The sequence below is a fragment of the Periophthalmus magnuspinnatus genome, chromosome 21 (assembly GCF_009829125.3).
Source record: "Periophthalmus magnuspinnatus isolate fPerMag1 chromosome 21, fPerMag1.2.pri, whole genome shotgun sequence".
Taxonomy (NCBI): Eukaryota; Metazoa; Chordata; class Actinopteri; order Gobiiformes; family Gobiidae; genus Periophthalmus; species Periophthalmus magnuspinnatus.
Window position 1 is genome coordinate 2,773,930 of NC_047146.1, and position 18,358 is coordinate 2,792,287.

At 44.9% G+C, this 18,358-nt stretch overlaps 1 protein-coding gene across 1 annotated transcript in view; it reads left to right on the forward strand.

The window, feature by feature from the left end:
* Positions 1 to 18,358, forward strand: part of col5a2a (collagen, type V, alpha 2a) — a 64,953-nt gene that overhangs the window by 44,111 nt on the left and 2,484 nt on the right. Inside the window, exons 14-53 of the mRNA XM_055230581.1 lie at positions 1,152 to 1,205; positions 1,659 to 1,703; positions 1,986 to 2,039; positions 2,125 to 2,169; positions 2,255 to 2,308; positions 3,544 to 3,642; positions 3,840 to 3,884; positions 3,964 to 4,062; positions 4,271 to 4,324; positions 4,429 to 4,536; positions 5,481 to 5,534; positions 5,819 to 5,917; positions 5,994 to 6,047; positions 6,293 to 6,391; positions 6,513 to 6,566; positions 6,671 to 6,724; positions 7,037 to 7,090; positions 7,164 to 7,217; positions 7,298 to 7,342; positions 7,420 to 7,518; positions 9,421 to 9,528; positions 9,913 to 9,966; positions 10,055 to 10,108; positions 10,201 to 10,254; positions 11,298 to 11,351; positions 11,429 to 11,536; positions 12,059 to 12,112; positions 12,232 to 12,285; positions 12,442 to 12,603; positions 12,980 to 13,087; positions 13,164 to 13,271; positions 13,839 to 13,892; positions 14,219 to 14,326; positions 15,164 to 15,217; positions 15,302 to 15,409; positions 15,669 to 15,722; positions 15,867 to 15,974; positions 16,058 to 16,367; positions 16,612 to 16,793; positions 17,983 to 18,225. Coding sequence (XP_055086556.1) covers positions 1,152 to 1,205; positions 1,659 to 1,703; positions 1,986 to 2,039; positions 2,125 to 2,169; positions 2,255 to 2,308; positions 3,544 to 3,642; positions 3,840 to 3,884; positions 3,964 to 4,062; positions 4,271 to 4,324; positions 4,429 to 4,536; positions 5,481 to 5,534; positions 5,819 to 5,917; positions 5,994 to 6,047; positions 6,293 to 6,391; positions 6,513 to 6,566; positions 6,671 to 6,724; positions 7,037 to 7,090; positions 7,164 to 7,217; positions 7,298 to 7,342; positions 7,420 to 7,518; positions 9,421 to 9,528; positions 9,913 to 9,966; positions 10,055 to 10,108; positions 10,201 to 10,254; positions 11,298 to 11,351; positions 11,429 to 11,536; positions 12,059 to 12,112; positions 12,232 to 12,285; positions 12,442 to 12,603; positions 12,980 to 13,087; positions 13,164 to 13,271; positions 13,839 to 13,892; positions 14,219 to 14,326; positions 15,164 to 15,217; positions 15,302 to 15,409; positions 15,669 to 15,722; positions 15,867 to 15,974; positions 16,058 to 16,367; positions 16,612 to 16,793; positions 17,983 to 18,225 — 3,462 coding nt within the window. The remainder of the gene's footprint in view (positions 1 to 1,151; positions 1,206 to 1,658; positions 1,704 to 1,985; positions 2,040 to 2,124; positions 2,170 to 2,254; positions 2,309 to 3,543; positions 3,643 to 3,839; positions 3,885 to 3,963; positions 4,063 to 4,270; positions 4,325 to 4,428; positions 4,537 to 5,480; positions 5,535 to 5,818; positions 5,918 to 5,993; positions 6,048 to 6,292; positions 6,392 to 6,512; positions 6,567 to 6,670; positions 6,725 to 7,036; positions 7,091 to 7,163; positions 7,218 to 7,297; positions 7,343 to 7,419; positions 7,519 to 9,420; positions 9,529 to 9,912; positions 9,967 to 10,054; positions 10,109 to 10,200; positions 10,255 to 11,297; positions 11,352 to 11,428; positions 11,537 to 12,058; positions 12,113 to 12,231; positions 12,286 to 12,441; positions 12,604 to 12,979; positions 13,088 to 13,163; positions 13,272 to 13,838; positions 13,893 to 14,218; positions 14,327 to 15,163; positions 15,218 to 15,301; positions 15,410 to 15,668; positions 15,723 to 15,866; positions 15,975 to 16,057; positions 16,368 to 16,611; positions 16,794 to 17,982; positions 18,226 to 18,358) is intronic.

The following is an 18,358-nucleotide window of genomic DNA, read 5'->3' on the forward strand; positions in this document are numbered from 1 at the left end:
TATAAACAGGCAGAGCTAACCTGCTAGCATAGATGTATATATAAACAGGCAGAGCTAACCTGCTAGCATAGATGTATATATAAACAGGCAGAGCTAACCTGCTAGCATAGATGTATATATAAACAGACAGAGCTAACCTGCTAGCATAGATGTATATATAAACAGGCAGAGCTAACCTGCTAGCATAGATGTATATATAAACAGGCAGAGCTAACCTGCTAGCATAGATGTATATTTAAACAGACAGAGCTAACCTGCTAGCATAGACTGTATATATAAATGGATGTAGCTAACCTGCTAGCATAAATGTATATATAAACTGACGTAACTAACCTGCTAGCATAGACTGTATATATAAACAGATGTAGCTAACCTGCTAGCATAGACTGTGTATATAAATGGATGTAGCTAACCTGCTAGCATATACGCTGAGAGAAACCAGGATGCTCATATCCCTGCGTACATGAGGAATCTGACCATCCTGGATATTTAATCGCTATGGCGACCGTGACACAGATATGACCGGGAGCTAAACATGTAGCAGCTTTGCAAACGTAAGGCTTTTTTTTTTTTTTTTAGCATATTTCTAACGCAAAAACAGAAGAAGATATCAATTCAAATAAGAACATAAGAGCAGAACATACACATACACACAGAAGTGCGCCCGGCGTTAAACTGGATTCAATCAAGTTTATTTATGTCGCACATTTAAAACGACTTGAGCCGAGCAAAGCGCTTCACATAAAAGTCAACAAAATATAAATACACAGATAAGACGATACGGAGGGAAATAAAACACCGAGATATCCTGTCCAGCTCGGGTTATACGCTGTAGACGGATTTATTTTATTTACAGAGATAACACAGTATCAAAAAGGCCTGGGAGAAGTTTGAGTCGTTTTATCCCTTCAGTTCGCACGTGTTCAGTAAAATCAGGATTCTGCGTCTACATGCCACAGTATCCTGAGAGTTTTCCCGTTTCTCATAACTCGGATACTGCCTTATCCAGGGATACTGAAATCAGGATACTGTGTTTATGCGGACACAACCAGGATACTCAAAAAAACGGATCAACCAGGATACTTAAACTGGATAAAAAAAAATAAAATAAAATAAAATAAATAAAAATCGGTTTTATTATCTTTTTTCAGGGACATGCCGGACTCCAAGGACAAAAGGGAGAGACTGGAACTGTCGGATCCAAGGTACGAGTCAATACTTATGGAAAATAAACGTTCATGTTGTTAATAGCCGTGCTGCTAATTCGCCTTTTAACACTGTGTCAGTCCCCACTGTGGCCAGCAGAGGGTGACACTTAAATCAAATTTTGCAGTGAAAGTGCAACAAAAGAAGACATTTACTTATCCGTACGCAGTTTTTAGTTAAGTTATAGGTGTTTACAATTGTTCACAGAATTTATTCACATTTAAAGTGTCTTTGAGTTTCCAAAAAAGTGTTGTACAAATTAATTATCGTTATTCTCATTTCATTATTACCGTATTTTCTGGAGTATAAGTCGCACCAGCCCAAAAAAAATGCATAATAATGAAGAAAAAACATATATAAGTCGCATTTTTTGAGTGGAAATTTATTTTACAAAGTCGTAGACCGAGAACAGACATTTTAAAGTCAAGTCACTAACCCGTTTGTGTCCACAGGGGGCGACAGGTCCCTCTGGTCCCATGGGTGCTCCAGGTCCAATGGTGAGTCGCATTATATCCTGTCCATTGATAACGCTGTGTTAATATGGGAATTTTATTTATTTTTAGAAGTTAAACGTAAAAAAAAACATTAACATTGACATTTAAAGGTGTACTGTGTCATGTATTGCTTGGAATGTTCCACTGTATGGCATTAAACTAGTGAGAATACATGTTTTTCAATGCACGAGTAGGTTTCAGAGCATATTGAGTGACATTCCAGCAATCTCCATGGTGACGGCGTCTTTTTTCAGCGTGACGAAAGTTTGTTTTCCGTGTACGCAGGGTCCCGCGGGTATGCCCGGAGAGCGAGGTCGTCCAGGACCCGGCGGCATCCAGGTACGTCTCCGCGCGAACGAATCATCTCACATTTAAACGTTTTTTTGAACTGTTCTTTTAATCGTTTTGATCGTTCTCTCTTCAGGGAAAACGTGGTGCGTCCGGAAACATGGGCAAACCGGGACCGATGGTGAGACTCGGTTTACAAAATAAAAGCGGATTCGTCATTTCGACTTTGCGGGAAATGACGGATTATCATGGATGATTTGTTTCAGGGCCCGCTGGGTATGAACGGTCCCCCCGGATACCCAGGAACGCCGGGAATGAAGGTTAGATATGTTCAAAATACATACAGCGGTCCCTTGTTTGTGGCGGAAATAACCCGCAATAGACGAAATCCGTTAAGTATTAGCTTTATTTATTTATTTTTTTACAATTATTCTCTATGTTTTTGTCTGTAAAACCCCTCACCACACACTTTATACACTTTTCTCACACAGGCGTTAACATTTTCTCACGTTTCTCTCTCGTTTAAACTCTCTCAAACCTTCACCTTTTTGTAGAACAGGACCGTGAACGCTGAAAACTTTAAGACAGATTAATACGGAAATTTTGTGGAGCTGATCCCAAACAAATAATGATAAAGTTCAACATTTATGGATCAAAAGTTTGGAGATTTCTTTCAAAAACAGCGAATGGTCAATTTTTTTATACACTGGTCTCGTTTATTGCGGGGGTCACGTTCTAAAAATAACCCGTAATAGCAGTAGTCACCTTTATTTTTTACATTATTCTCTCTGTTTTTGTCTGTAAAACCCCTCACCACACACTTTATACACTTTTCTCACACAGGCGTTAACATTTTCTCACATTTCTCTCTCGTTTAAACTCTCTCAAAGTTCAAACCTTCGTAGGCGTCTTTGTCGGATGCACATTCTGTAAAAAAAAAACAAAACATGTAAAATCGCGCCAAAAAAAATCCACGTAACAGCGAGACCGTGAAAAGTGAACCACGTTATAGCGAAGGACGAATAAATGTGTCACAAAAATACACCAGATGACGTCTTAACCTCCTGAGACTCGAGCTCTCGCGTGATTTTATTTGCAAAAACTCTTAAGTGCCTGAACACACACATTATTTCACATCAGTGTAAAAAAAAACAAAATAAACAACAATTTTGCCTCTTGGAACAATGTGTCTCATTTGTGCCTTTAAATAAAAATAAAATAAAATAAATAATATAAATAAAAATATAAATAAATAAATAATACATTAAATAAAAATAAATTAATAAAAAATAATAAAGTAATAAAATAAAAAACATAAATAAAATAAATAAATAAAATAACTAATAAAATAAATACAAATAAATAAATAAAAAATAAAAAATTCTAAACTCTTAGAAATATTCCAAATTGAACATGTTCTTGTTGCTGTTGTTCTTCTAAAAATTTGCACTGTGGCCTAGACAACCCAAAATGTGTCGTCCACAGATGAGGACACCGGGTCTCAGTAGGTTAATATTCACTTTTCCCCGAGTTAACGTTTAATTTTTTCATCCAGGGACAACCGGGCCCCACCGGAGTCCGAGGTCCCGAGGGTCCCCAAGGACAGAGAGGAGAGACCGGTCACCAAGGCAGAGCGGGGCCCACAGGACTCAGGGTAAGACTTGTTTTCGCCGACACGGTTGGTGGTTAAATCCCCGTTTCTTTCATTAAATAGTGTGAAATAAAAGTGTGAGTGTTTGTTGGAGTGGCCGATGGCGCAGATCGGCAGCCTCGCTTCTGTCAGTCTGTCCCAGGGCAGATGTGGCTACATTCGTAAACAGCACCGTAACAGGAGAAATATCTTTTATTTAGGGACCCGCAGGAGGAGATGGAGGCCCAGGACCCAAAGGACCAGTGGTGAGCGCCTCGATACACAACATCAACATTAAAAACATGATCGTTATTCTCTGATCTGACCCCTGGCTCTTTTCTGTAGGGTAACATTGGTCCACAAGGAGGCGCTGGACACCCCGGACCCTCCGGACCTCCTGGACCTCAGGGCAGCACCGGGCAGCCGGGTATCAAGGGACAGCTGGTAAATATACAAAGGCTGGATTTACATGCGGTTTAGTCCAGACCAGGTAACCAGGTTTTGACCTGTTCTAGTCCTGGTTTAGTCCTGATTTAGTCTTGTTCTAGTCTCGGTTTAGTCCCATTCTAGTCTTGGTTTAGTCTTGTTCTAGTCCAGGTTCAGTCATAGTCGTAGTTCGTGATGTCCCGACTCATTTTTTTCCTCGTTTCAGGGAGACGTTGGAGTCCCTGGATTCAAAGGAGAAGCAGGACCAAAGGGAGAACCGGTAAAACCAACAAACATGTGATAAAACTGAACACAAATGTTTTAAAGAAACACGAGTGAAAACAGTTTGTGTGATTTTTACAAAGTCTGTGTGTGTCACTGTAGGGTCCCCCCGGGTCTCAGGGCATCCTCGGACCTCAAGGAGAAGAGGGAAAGAGAGGACCTCGAGGAGACTCCGGGGCTGTGGGACCACCTGGACCTGTGGGAGAGCGGGTGAGTGCCTCTGACCACCACCAGGGGGCGGTCTCTCTATTCTCAGATTAAAGGGCCTGTATTAGACTTTTCTCTGATCTGATATAACGTTTCCTCGTCACAAACAGACCTGGAGTTGTGTTTTGTTTCACATGTTTAACACACAAACCTGCATATTTAGCACTAACACTCTGTTCCACCTTGTGATGTCATCGTGTGGCGATACAGGAAGTGCTCCGCTGTGTTTTTAAACTCCACACACCTTCATTTCTCGAATCATTTGGATCATTTCAGGCTCTCGAATTGCCAATCTACTACTGAACTAAAGGTAAAAGGAGGCGGAGTTAACTTGAAAACTACCACTTGATGACATCACAAGGTGGAACAGAGCGTTTTGAGCTTTGGAGATGTAACAGACTAATAATAATAAAGTGTTAGTTTCAGTTCATTCCTTATTTTGATGAGGTGTATGATTGTTGTATAATTGCTGTTGATAAGTGTAATTATTTTTTGCACCTGAAGCAATTTGATGCCGTGCAGTGATATCAAGCTGGGGGTGTTCTATATGTATCTCTATAGCAAAATGTTTAGCAGTTACCATGGTTGACTGCCAAAAAAGTTTTAAGATTGTTTGAAAACTCATACAAAATGGATTTAAACAGCACATTTTCACGATCCTGTTCAGGTGTGACTCACTGAAAAACGTCGCTAATGCTAATGCTAGTGCTAATGCTAATGCTAATGCTAGCTTGTAATTTTATGTCTGAGAGAGTTGTTCAAGAGCACGGATCATTTCACCTGTTGTAGTCCCAGAGAAGCCGGCTCTTTATGGTCAGATTAAAGTCTAACGAGCAACAGAGCTTCAGACAGAGCAGAGCCTCCAGTTAGCGTCACAGTCCCCAGGGAATGTTGATGACATCTGTGGAAACATCTATGTCATCTCTAATTGGAGTTGTATGTTTCAGGGAGCTCCCGGAAACAGAGGATTCCCTGGAGCGGATGGACTGCCAGGACCAAAGGTTTGAAGCCCTCACCATAAAAAATAATAAAAATAGTCTTTATTTACTGGTATTCCGCAATATTCCTCTGTATTCCACAGTATTCCTCGAGTATTCCTCAGTATTGCTTGAGTATTCCTCAGTATTCCTCTAGTATTCCTCTAGTATCCCTCCAGTATTCCTCAGTATTCCTCAGTATTCCTCGAGTATTCCTCAGTATTCCTCAGTATTCCTCGAGTATTCCTCATTATTCCTCAGTATTCCTCGAGTATTCCCACAGCTAAAATGTCTCTTCTTACCCACAGGGGGCGCAGGGAGATCGGGGTGTCTCGGGTCCTGGGGGTCCTAAAGGTGCTCTGGGAGACCCGGGTCGAACCGGAGAGCCTGGACTTCCTGGTGCCAGGGTAAAAATCAACACTTTAAGAGTTAAGTGCCTAAGATTTCAGAGTAAAACTGTAATAATACGTTTTATTTTGAAAGGGTCTGACTGGAACGCCTGGAGTCCAAGGAGCAGAGGGAAAACCAGGACCACTGGTAAGTCCACTGTGTCCTGCTTTAGACCTGATTTAGACCTGGTTTAGACCTGGTTTAGTCCTGGTTTAGTCCTGGTTTAGACCTGGTTTAGTCCTGGTTTAGTCCTGGTTTAGTCCTGGTTTAGACCTGGTTTAGTCCTGGTTTAGTCCTGGTTTAGTCCTGGTTTAGACCTGGTTTAGTCCTGGTTTAGTCCTGGTTTAGTCCTGGTTTAGATGTTTTTGTATAATCTTCTTGTTGTGTCTCAGGGAGCTCCAGGTGAAGACGGTCGTCCTGGTCCAGCCGGATCCATCGGGAACAGAGGTCCAGCTGGAACCATGGGCGCCCCGGGACCCAAAGGATTCGCTGTAAGACACTGACACTACTACTACTACTACTACTACTACTACTACTACTACTACTACTACTACTACTACTACTACTACTACAACTACAAACATGTTTCACTAACTGTACTTCGTCTCTCAGGGCGACCCGGGAAAGACGGGGGAGCAGGGTTCAGCTGGAGTGCCGGGTCAGAGGGTGAGCGCTGCGTTTATGTTGTAAACTACTTCACATTTTGTCGTTTATTTATTTATTTATTTTTATTTTTTTGTGGAGTGATTCTGAGCTGCTTCTCTCCTCAGGGACCCCCGGGTAAGGACGGAGAAGTGGGACCGGCCGGACCCCCGGGACCTCCTGTAAGCACCTCACTCACATTTAGGATTTATTTAGACTTTTGTTGATCGTCAGGAGCAGCTGGGGTTCTGTATTGTGCCGTTGTGTCCTTGAGCAAGACACTCGGCCCACCTCACACGCGCTAAAATACAGAAATATCAATATACGGAGATTAGATTTGTGTTTTTATATTAGTATTTTTACAAAGTACAGGCCGTGGTTTAACAAAGCAGTACTTCAAATATAAAATGTACATATCGTGGCATTAAATCTGTCTCGAATTGCAGTTTATTTTCACAATCGATAACAAATGTGTGTTTTTGTGTTTGTTTCAGGGCTCTGCGGGAGAGAGAGGAGAGCAGGGACCCCCGGGAGTCACCGGATTCCAGGTCAGACATTTTTAAATTACTTTAATATTAACTCTGTAGTACATTTGTTTTGACTTTTTTAATTGCTTTTAAGGGTTTGCCCGGAAACCAAGGTCCTCCTGGAGAGCCCGGTAAACCTGGAGATCTGGTGAGCGACTTTAAACGTTTACGGATCAAACATTATTAATCGTTTATGTAATTCCTGACTGACAAACCCGTGCGTTCCAGGGTATTCCCGGAGAGCTGGGACCCGTGGGGCAGGTCGGGCCCAGGGTGAGTGAGGTTTCGCTTAAATATAAAGTCTGGAGTTTGCGTTTGTGTCCGTCCGACTGACTGTAGCGCGTCCACAGGGAGAGAGGGGCATCCCAGGAGAGAGAGGAGAGCTGGGAGCGACCGGACTACAGGGACCCAAGGGCATCCCCGGAGCACCCGGTCCAGACGGGCCTAAGGTACGGCTGCAAAATGGAGATGTCAGAAGTCGAACTGAACTGATTAAAACTGCAGAGCTGAAAGAAGGACTTAATTTAGTTTGATACTGTCCGTAAATGGATACACTGTTAGCCGTTTACAAACATCTTTTTAGCGACGTATTGTACCGTCCTGTAGGAAAAGAGGCGTCTGTTCAACCTGTGTCATGTGACCGAAGCGGCAGGTTCCAGTGTCGACGTCCGTTTTGTTGCACAGTATTCAACACGAGGTTTAAGAGTAAAGTGATTAAATAAAAAAATAAAATAAATCATGCTTTCAGGAACAGAAAAGAAAGGACTAGGATTTAAAGTGGAAAATGACATTCTACTGTAAAAAGAGTGTCATTATCATCATGGAGTCTGTTTAACGTGAGCTGGAGACAGGTGGAGCTCTCAGGTGGAGCTCTCAGGTGGAGCTCTCAGGTGGAGTCCTCAGGTGATAGTCCTCAGGTGATAGTCCTCAGGTGGAGTCCTCAGGTGGAGCTCTCAGGTGGAGTTCTCAGGTGGAGTCCTCAGGTGGAGTCCTCAGGTGGAGTCCTCAGGTGATAGTCCTCAGGTGGAGTCCTCAGGTGATAGTCCTCAGGTGGAGTTCTCAGGTGAGAGTTCTCAGGTGATAGTCCTCAGGTGGAGTCCTCAGGTGATAGTTCTCAGGTGATAGTCCTCAGGTGGAGTCCTCAGGTGATAATCCTCAGGTGGAGTCCTCAGGTGGAGTCCTCAGGTGATAGTCCTCAGGTGGAGTCCTCAGGTGGAGTCCTCAGGTGGAGTCCTCAGGTGGAGTCCTCAGGTGGAGTCCTCAGGTGGAGTCCTCAGGTGGAGTCCTCAGGTGATAGTCCTCAGGTGGAGTCCTCAGGTGATAGTCCTCAGGTGGAGTCCTCAGGTGATAGTCCTCAGGTGGAGTTCTCAGATGAGCGTTCTCAGGTGATAGTACTCAGGTGGAGTCCTCAGGTGGAGTCCTCAGGTGGAGTCCTCAGGTGATAGTCCTCAGGTGGAGTCCTCAGGTGATAGTCCTCAGGTGGAGTTCTCAGGTGATAGTCCTCAGGTGGAGTCCTCAGGTGGAGTCCTCAGGTGATAATCCTCAGGTGGAGTCCTCAGGTGATAGTCCTCAGGTGGAGTCCTCAGGTGATAGTCCTCAGGTGGAGTTCTCAGATGAGCGTTCTCAGGTGATAGTCCTCAGGTGGAGTCCTCAGGTGATAGTCCTCAGGTGGAGTCCTCAGGTGATAGTCCTCAGGTGGAGTTCTCAGATGAGCGTTCTCAGGTGATAGTCCTCAGGTGGAGTCCTCAGGTGGAGTCCTCAGGTGATAATCCTCAGGTGGAGTCCTCAGGTGGAGTCCTGAGGTGATAGTCCTCAGGTGGAGTCCCGAGGTGATAGTCCTCAGGTGGAGTTCTCAGGTGGAGTCCTCAGGTGGAGTTCTCAGGTGGAGTTCTCAGGTGGAGTTCTCAGGTGGAGTCCTCTGTTTAACTGTCAGATACAGATGTGTTGACCTTTGACCTGGTTTATGTTTCTTATCTGTGTAATTCCTGGGTCTGTCCACGTGAAACAAAAACTGGAGCAAAGTTCAAAAGTTCATCGTCGTGTTTGTCACTTTAAATAAACAAAAGTCACATGATTTTTTTCACGAAAGCTTCAAAACGTGGAGCCATTTTTTAACCCTAAAGACGTGAGTGTCGTCAGCTGAAATGACTTTAAACCTTAAGATAAATGTGACGAGTTTGTGGAGCTGATCCCAAACTAATAATGAGAAGGTTCGACGTTTGTGGATCATACGTTTGGAGATTTCTTCCTAAACCGGCGAATTTTATATAAGCCCCGCCCTCCATCTGAAACTATGACATCATCAAACTCTACAACGTGACCTGACCCTGTGTCTAATGTCCGTCCCTCAGGGCAGTCCGGGACCTCCAGGAGCAGTGGGAGATGCAGGTCCTCCAGGTTTACAGGGAATGCCCGGAGAGAGGGGCATCTCCGGACCTCCAGGACCCAAAGGAGACCGGGTGAGTTTGGTTTACGCTGGAAATTTGGATAAAAGTAGCTGTGGAGGAATAGTACTAGTATAAAACGGAATACGTAACTTCAGAAGAACCAGTTTTTGAGGTTGGTGTTGGTCGGTAACTGTCTCAAACGTTAAAACCAAAAAGTCAGTTGTTGAAAGTTTAGGTTTCTGTAATTCCCAAAAGTCACTTCTCAGAACACAAAGCTCCAAGGTTCTTCCGATTACACTTTGTTGGCACATTTTCTTCCATAAACCCCAGAACTTCTACCTCGTCTTCATTTCTGCCCCGACGACACGTTCGCGGCGGTTTTTCGGGCTGACTCGTCTCCAGGAGCCGCAGCTGCTGTGGTCTGAAAACTGATTCAGCTTTTCTTCTTTTTTTCAGGGAGCGATCGGAGAGAAAGGATCAGAGGGAACGCCGGGAAACGACGGAGCCAGAGTAAGTCACTTCACACAAAACTTCACACAAAACTCCGGTGTAATTAATGTTACTTTCACACTCATAACTCTGTAAATGCGTCGAACAGGGAGCCCCGGGAGCTCTGGGACCAGCCGGACCCGCAGGACCAAGCGGAGAAAAGGTTCAAGACTGTTTTTTATCATTCTGTTTGTCAAATAAACAAATATAAACCAGAAAAAAAACCCTAAACTCAAAGCTGTGACTTGTTTTCAGGGTGAACCGGGACCTAAAGGACCACACGGACCTCCAGGATCCAGAGGCGTGCCTGTGAGTCGTCTGTTTTACACTCTTATTTTTATTTCAGAGAACGTTTCTGTGTATTAATGCAGAGCAGAGCAGGGCCGGTTCAGTCTATAAGCAGAACGAGCAGCTGCTTAGGGGCCCAAAGCCACCAGGGGGCCCCCGAGAGCCAATACATTTGAATTTAAAATAATACAAAATGTAAAGTTGTACTAGAAGCAGCGCTCAGGTGTTTATGGCAGAATAAATATCGCTCCTTAAAGATCACGTTTGTGGTTGTTTTTTCGCGCTGAAGTACTTTTGAATGGCTGTTTTACGAGTTAAATTAAAATATTTCAGTTTTTTTTGGTCTTATAAATAGAAACGTAATTGGACGAGGTGACGAGAGCAGGGTCGGAATGTCGTCAAATGTGAGTTAACAGCTGAGCCCAAGTTCATCTACTGCCGAGGGGCCCGGACACGTTTCGCTTAGGGCCCCCTGAAGCAAAGCAAAGTTTATTTTACTTTTCAAATAATAATAATAATAATATCACACTGGGCCAAAATTAAATTAAAAACGGAGACAAATTCACGGCCCAAACTGAACATTTACTGAAAAACTGACTGGACCTGATGTGTGACGTTTCACTTTTTCACACGGGAAAAGACAAAATCTGGAACAACTCGAGCTTGATATTACAAACAGAGAGACATAAAATTTTAAATAAAAGACACATTTATTTATTTATTATTTAAATGAATGAAATAAAATGATGTCTCTCTGTGCAGTGATTAATTTGGACCAGCGTACAAGCAAAGCATTCTGGGATTTGTAGTATTATAGTGTTATATTCCAGCGTGTCGGCTCCGATGCACATTTGATATGATCACGCGGACCAAATATAATTACACCGCGGGCCAGATTTGTCCCCCTGGGCCTCAGTTTGACATTCTGTTGTGCGCTTGGGCGAGACACTTTACCAACCTCGGTGGACAGGGACTTACAAACAGGCGCTTTGAGATGCTTTACGTTTGAATTGGATATTACAGGCTCGACGAAATAAAATGTTACTTCCCTGTTTGTCCTGCAGGGGGCGAGAGGAGACCCTGGTCCCATCGGCGCGGTCGGATTTGCCGGGCCTCCTGTGAGTAACCTTCACTTCTGATCTGCGCACGTGTGTTTTTACTGTGAAATAAACATCTGAGCGTCTGCTGCGTCCAGGGCCCGGACGGTCAGCCCGGGGTGAAGGGAGAGCCCGGAGAGCCCGGTCAGAAGGGAGACGCCGGATCACCAGGACCTCAGGGACAGGCCGGAGCTCACGGACCCCCGGTGAGTCTCGGTCTAAATAAAAAAAACACTTTAAAACATCTAGATTGGAGTCGTGTTCTGTAATTACCTGACGTCCGATCAAAATGCGAAAGAACTTTGCGTCTTTCTAACAAAAAATAAGCGACTTTTTTTTTATTTCCGGTGTATTCGTGTTTGCGTAGACCGTGCGCTGGAGGAGACGCTCTTGACGTGTTTTTAAGACGACTCCCGCGCGCTGTCTCACTCTCGGCTTTGAGGAACATCAGAAGGAACGTCGTGCTAATAAAAGTGAAGCAAGAGTGACACAATGCGCAGGAGATTTATTTTTAAAAAAAGGCAAAGAATGGTGGGAAATGGTGTTTTTCTAGCCTAAAAATCGTAAATAAAACGTAAAACTGTTGTGGCGTCAGTGTTTGTAAGAACTTTTCCAGTAAACCACGTGAACTCCATCTTGAATTTAATCGTTTACGAGCTTTTAAACGGTCTACAAATGTAATATAAAAGGTTATTATTGTCTTTCTGACGTCTGCGTGATGTGTCCAGGGTCCTGTGGGCGTGGCCGGACTGAAAGGAGGAAGAGGAACTCAAGGACCTCCAGTGAGTGAGCGTTAAAATGATAAAACTTGACTCGTGTATGAACGTATCTGTTAGCGCGATGTTGCTAACGATTGTTCTGCTGATATTTCGATGCTAAGAAAGTGTCTTTTTCACGACAGGGTTCCAGCGGTTACCCCGGTCCGGCTGGAAGAGTGGGTTCTCCTGGTCCTCCTGTGAGTAATACACGTCCAACAGACTTTCTAACCTGCTCTTTCTTTATAAAACTGGATTTCCCCCCCCAAAAAAATCACTTAACTGACGTAAAACTATGATAAATGTTTAGTTTTACATGTCTGTGCTGATCACGTGACCCGCTCCTGTCCACTCAGGGCCCGTTGGGAGAAGCCGGACCCCTTGGACCTCCCGGTAAAGAGGGTCCGGCCGGTCTGCGCGGAGATCACGGAGCTCAAGGCCGACAGGGAGAGAGGGGCCCCGCGGGACCCCCAGGCACACCCGGAGACAAGGGCGACTCCGGAGAGGACGGACCCACGGTGAGTCCCAAGACTTTACTGAAGTTTATAGCAAAGAAATAAGTTTGTGATGAGTTTTTTGATCACGGGTTGATACGTTTTGCCGCTCGTCCAAGTCGACTTAAGCTATAACGGAGTCTGCTCGCTGTGAACAGCTGGACTCTGGTGGTTTCAGTGTCGTTAGCTGTTTTCTTCAGACACGTATTTAAGGATGTGAACTTGTTTGGTGCTGGTTTGGGCCTGTTCTAGTCCAGGACCATGTCAAAACTGAAGAATCCTGTTGGATAAGTGGGTTAAATGCGTCCACTCTTTTGTCCCGTTGACAGAATTCCCAGTTTCTTTTCTTGACTGAGATACGCCTGAACGTGTAACTAAAACGCTTATGTTTTTGTTCCAGGGCCCCGATGGTCCCCCAGGTCCCGCTGGTACCACAGGACAGAGGGGCATCGTGGGGCTGCCCGGGCAGAGAGGAGAGAGGGGCATGCCCGGTCTGCCTGGACCTGCTGTGAGTCACCGGTTCAAGCACCTTCACTATCGCTCCTGTTACAGCGGAAGTCTGATTAATGTGCGTTTGGTTTTAGGGTCCTCCAGGAAAGCAGGGATCCTCAGGCCCTACCGGAGAGAAGGGTCCCTCTGGTCCAGTAGGAACTCAGGGAGCGAATGGACCGCGAGGAGATCCTGGTCCAGATGTGAGTCCAGAACTACGACTTGAGCAAACTCGGACTCAAGCTAACTCGGACTTAAAAGACGCATATAATCGAAAACAGACTTTTTTAGCTTTTAAACACATTATTCTGCCTCATCAAAACATACCTGGAGTTGTATTTTACTTCACTCACGCTTGTTTCATCGATCCTGTTTACGAGGTCGTCTTCTTTCGAGCCTCAGAAATCACTCAGTTTAAATTTTCCCTGGATTGTTACATCACAGGTAGAAATCTAAATACACCTTGGCAGTTTTCAAGCACATAAACCATTCTGCAGTCTCTATTAGCGCAGCTCACATCCATCAATCAGGTTTTTTTTGTTGTTTTTTTTTCATTCACTGTTCATTCCCGTTGCTGACAGCAGAGGGCACCCCAACGCTCAAATATCTCATCAGAAACCGAGGCGTACTTTGTGTGTTTTCCGACATACTGACGTTATCCCGAGGTGACCAGACACAAGCTTAAAAGAGGATTAAAGTCGTAAAAATGTGTCATGTCTCAACTTTTACAAACTTAAACCAGACGTGACGTTGACCCTCGTCTGTTCCAGGGCCCCGCCGGTTCTGACGGTCCTCCGGGAAAAGATGGCGTCATGGGACAGAGGGTGAGTGGGAGTCATTTACAGAATTTGTGCCAGTCAAGCTAGTCGTTAGCTAAATACAGTTAAATCAAGTTTATTAGCTGTCAAATTGTGCGTTTTTACCAACTTTATGCTCACGTCTAAAGAAAAATAACAAAAATATTTAAAAAGTAAAAGAAATCAATAGAATAGCTGCTTTTTGTCAGTGTTTGTGTCGACGTAGCAAATGACTAACGTTTGTGTAGAAGCGTCTGTGCATGTGCAGAACAAATTTTGACGCAAATTCTGTTCAGACTCAAATTTCGGAGTGTATCTGTAAATATGTGAGTCTGACTTCCTGTTGTGTTCAGGGCGACAGAGGAGACCCGGGTCCGGAGGGGCTGGTGGGACCTCACGGACTCCCAGGACCCGCAGGACCTGTGGGATCTCCAGGACCAGCCGGGAAACGGGGAGACGCGGTGAGTGCGCTTCACGTCACTGTTTATGTACTTTCAAGAACGACGACAAACTGAACGCGTTTTTCTCTTTACGTGGCCGCGTTTTCAACTGTCAAATCCATTTTAGAAACAGAAAAATGTCAATCCGTCCCATGATAATCAAATGTGTCCTCGATATCGCCTGTGGAATATCGCACAGACTCAGTAAGACGCTTTGTTTTAGCAGTTTCTTGTCCGTTTGAGTCTAATAGGAAAGTGACAACTGGACAATATGACAAAAAATAGCTGATGTTTTACCGTTAGAGAAGAATGAATCTCATTTATTTAAAAGTTCATCCTAATACAGTGTTTTCCAACCAGGGGCACAGGGACCTCTAGAGGCTCTGGGGATGATTTTAGATTTAGTATTTGGATCTAAATGTTCTTATTAATATATTTCACATCTTTAACAATGTTTCTGTTGAATAATTTTGATAGAATTATAGTAAAAATGGTTAAAATAAGAAAACTGGCTCTATTAGTAAAACAAACCACACGTTCACTACCTCACCCCATTTAAGCCCTGATTTAGAGTGAGTTTAGTCCTGGTTTAGTCCTGGTTTAGTCCTGGTTTAGTCCTGGTTTAGTCCTGGTTTAGTCCTGGTTTAGTCCTGGTTTAGTCCTGGTTTAGTCCTGGTTTCACAATTGTCTGAGTGTCATTTAACTTTTTACTTCAAACAGTTTGTGTTTTGACTCTTTGTCCCTGGTCAAACGTCCCAGATCTCATATTGTTGTCATATTTGTTTATAAAATGTTATTAAATGCTGCAGACGGTGCGTCTCTGACCCCGTGCGTCTCTGACCCCGTGTGTCTGTGCAGGGTTCGCGAGGACCAGTGGGACCCCCAGGAGCAGCCGGGAAGAGAGGCCTAGGGGTAAGAAGTGGTACTGCAGTGTCTCATGGAGCAGACGGGAGTGAGACGGTCGTTCACTGTGAAATGTTTTGTTTTTATTTTCAGGGACCACAAGGACCAACAGGAGATAAGGGAGACCTGGGAGACCACGGAGAGAGAGGACAGAAGGGACACAGAGGATTCACCGGACTGCAGGGTCTGCCCGGACCTCCGGTCAGTCAGATACTGTACCTTTAAATACTTTATTATAATACACTACTACACAAAAAAACTATATTATAATCGTACAAACACTGTCCAGACCTCCAGAGTCAGACTCCTGCACCTTTACATATTTGTGTCCCATGTGTGTGTCCCGTGTGTGTGTCCCGTGTGTGTAGCTGTAGCCACAGCTGCCGTGGGGCAGACTGATGGCTGAATCCTCTGACCTTCAGATCGGACCACTCCTCTGACCTCTGTCCTCTCTCCTCAGGGCACCACAGGAGAACAGGGAGCTCCAGGAATCGTTGGGCCCAGTGGATCCAGGGTATGACTTTATTTTGTGTTTAATCTCACTTCTCCTTCATGAGCCACAAACTCTGGGATCCAAATGGACCATAATTATGTGGTCTGAAGAGCACAGTGCTATGAAAAATTATATTTATAATATGGTTTTGTTGGCACGATCCAGGGCCCTCAAGGACCCATCGGACCCCCAGGAAAGGAGGGCTACCTCGGACAGCCAGGACCGATGGGACCCCCTGGAACCAGAGGCATCACAGGAGAAGTGGGACCAGAGGTAAAAACACATGGACACAAATATAATGTCATGACTGAACATGTCACACATAAAGCTGCAGTATAAGTAACTCTCTCTCTCAGGGCCCTCCAGGAGAGCCCGGACCCCCAGGTCCCCCTGGTCCTCCTGGACCCCCTATGGCTGCGATGGACGATCTGTTTGCCGGGTCACACGACTACGACGGCGGCCCCCCTCCTCCTCCAGAGTTCAGTGAAGACGAGGCTCTGCCCAACAGTAACCAGACCACCATCCTGGCCGCGGACCCCGGGGTCCAGGCCACTCTGAAGGCCCTGAGCAGCCAGATCAACAGCATGAAGAGCCCGGACGGCACCAGGAAGCACCCGGCACGCACCTGTGGGGACCTGAAGCAGTGCTACCCCGACAAGAAGACCGGTGAGTGGGGCAAATGTAGGAAGATGATAGACAGACACTGAAGGAGATAGAGAAACTGAGGAGGCTGATAGTTCTGCTGCTGCGGTGGAAGTGGGGGGAAAAAAAACAACTCCAACAGACTTTCTCAGAGATAACACCTTAGATTCTGTCCTTCAAAGACCCAGGTCCCACAAATGGCCCCTGAGCCCTGTGACAGTGAGGCTGCTCGTCTGGACTCGTCTGACTGTTCTGATCTTCGTTTCAGGAGAGTACTGGGTCGACCCGAACCAGGGCAGTGCAGAGGACGCCATCAAAGTGCACTGCAACATGGAGACGGGAGAAACCTGCATCTCGGCCAATCCAGAGACCATCCCCAAGAAGGTGTGGTGGACGTCCTCCAGGGGCAAACCCGTGTGGTGGGGAGCCGACATCAACAGAGGAACACAGGTGAGATCGCTCAAGGTCAGGTGTAACCCAGAGACACTGCAGGACGGGTCAAATGCAGAGGACACATTTCCTAACTGGGACAAACAAGAACTCGAACTTTATACTGCAAACCGAGTACCAGTTCACAGCAAAATATTATTAGAATTGAACCCAAAATAGATTTAATTGCGCGATAACTACGAATACTTGAAGCGTCCCAAACAAAATTCTACATAAAACTTTATTTAACCGAGTTGATTAAGAACCAAATTCAAACATTATATTTGGAGTTTGCAAACCTGTTCGAATGGAGGGTTTGTGGGGACATTTCTGCAGTGGTATACTTCTGCAAATACTACAAATTTTACTGCAGTTATCACGTTTTTCAACTTTTTTTTATACTTTCTATAACCAAATCTATCCCAGAATATCCCTTTTTCTGTCGCTTATGCTTCCAATTTGTGTTTTAAAAAAAAGTTTCAAAGGTAAAAATGGAAAATTTGGAGACGTTTCGGCTGCCACCCGGATGCCATATTAGCTCCTCACCTCCGTTTAAACTGAAAATGACCTCCGCTTGGTTGTTGAAACATATAAACATTGTCCCGTTGACTAACCGTTGAAACCTTTGCTACCACGGTCCAATCCCGGATGAACAGATACAGTCGACTTACGAGGGAACGTCCGCTAGCAGAAGGTTCAAACTCCTCTGTGCCAGAAAAATAACCATTAGTTTTAAGAGCATTATCACTTTCGACAACTACAAAACAAAACACAGACTTTAGGAGTTACTTTGTACCAAATATAGACACGACATGGGGAAAAATAAACTGTTCCAACAGCTCAAATTTGTCTAATAATCCAAGAATGCTAACACGTGCTACGGCGATGCTAGCGCCAACTGCTCTATTTTAAGAAACAAAAGAATCTGTTTACTTTTCTGAGGAAGCGTGATTTCAACATCTGTTAGTTAGGTAATTAGGACTCGGCTTGAATTAGCGGTGTCTTAAATACACAAGTCTAGTCAATGGCGCGATGTTCGTCCACTGATCTGAAGGTTGGCGGTTCAAATGGGTGAGTGGTTCCTTGACGTAAAGTTTTTTTAGTGTCTTGAAGTTGGAAAAGCGTTATATAAAATGTGAGCGTAAACCATGACATGTACTAAATGTTACTACTGTTGTTACATCCTTGTTCATTTTGTCTCGTATTCCAGTTCTCATATGGAAATAAGGATCAGTCCGCCAACTCTGTGACGGTCCAGATGACGTTCATCCGGCTCCTGTCTAAAGAAGCTTCTCAGAGCCTCACGTACCACTGCAAGAACTCTGTGGCCTACAAAGACGAGAGGAACGGGAACCTGAAGAAGGCCCTGGTCCTCAAAGGATCCAACGACCTGGAGCTGAAGGCAGAAGGAAACAACCGCTTCAGATACACCGTCATACAGGACACGTGCACGGTAAGACCGGGTTTAGACCGGGTTTAGACCGGGTTTAGACCGGGTTTAGACCGGGTTTAGACCGGGTTTAGACCGGGTTTAGACCGGGTTCAGACCGGGTTCAGACCGGGTTTAGACCGGGTTTAGACCATCG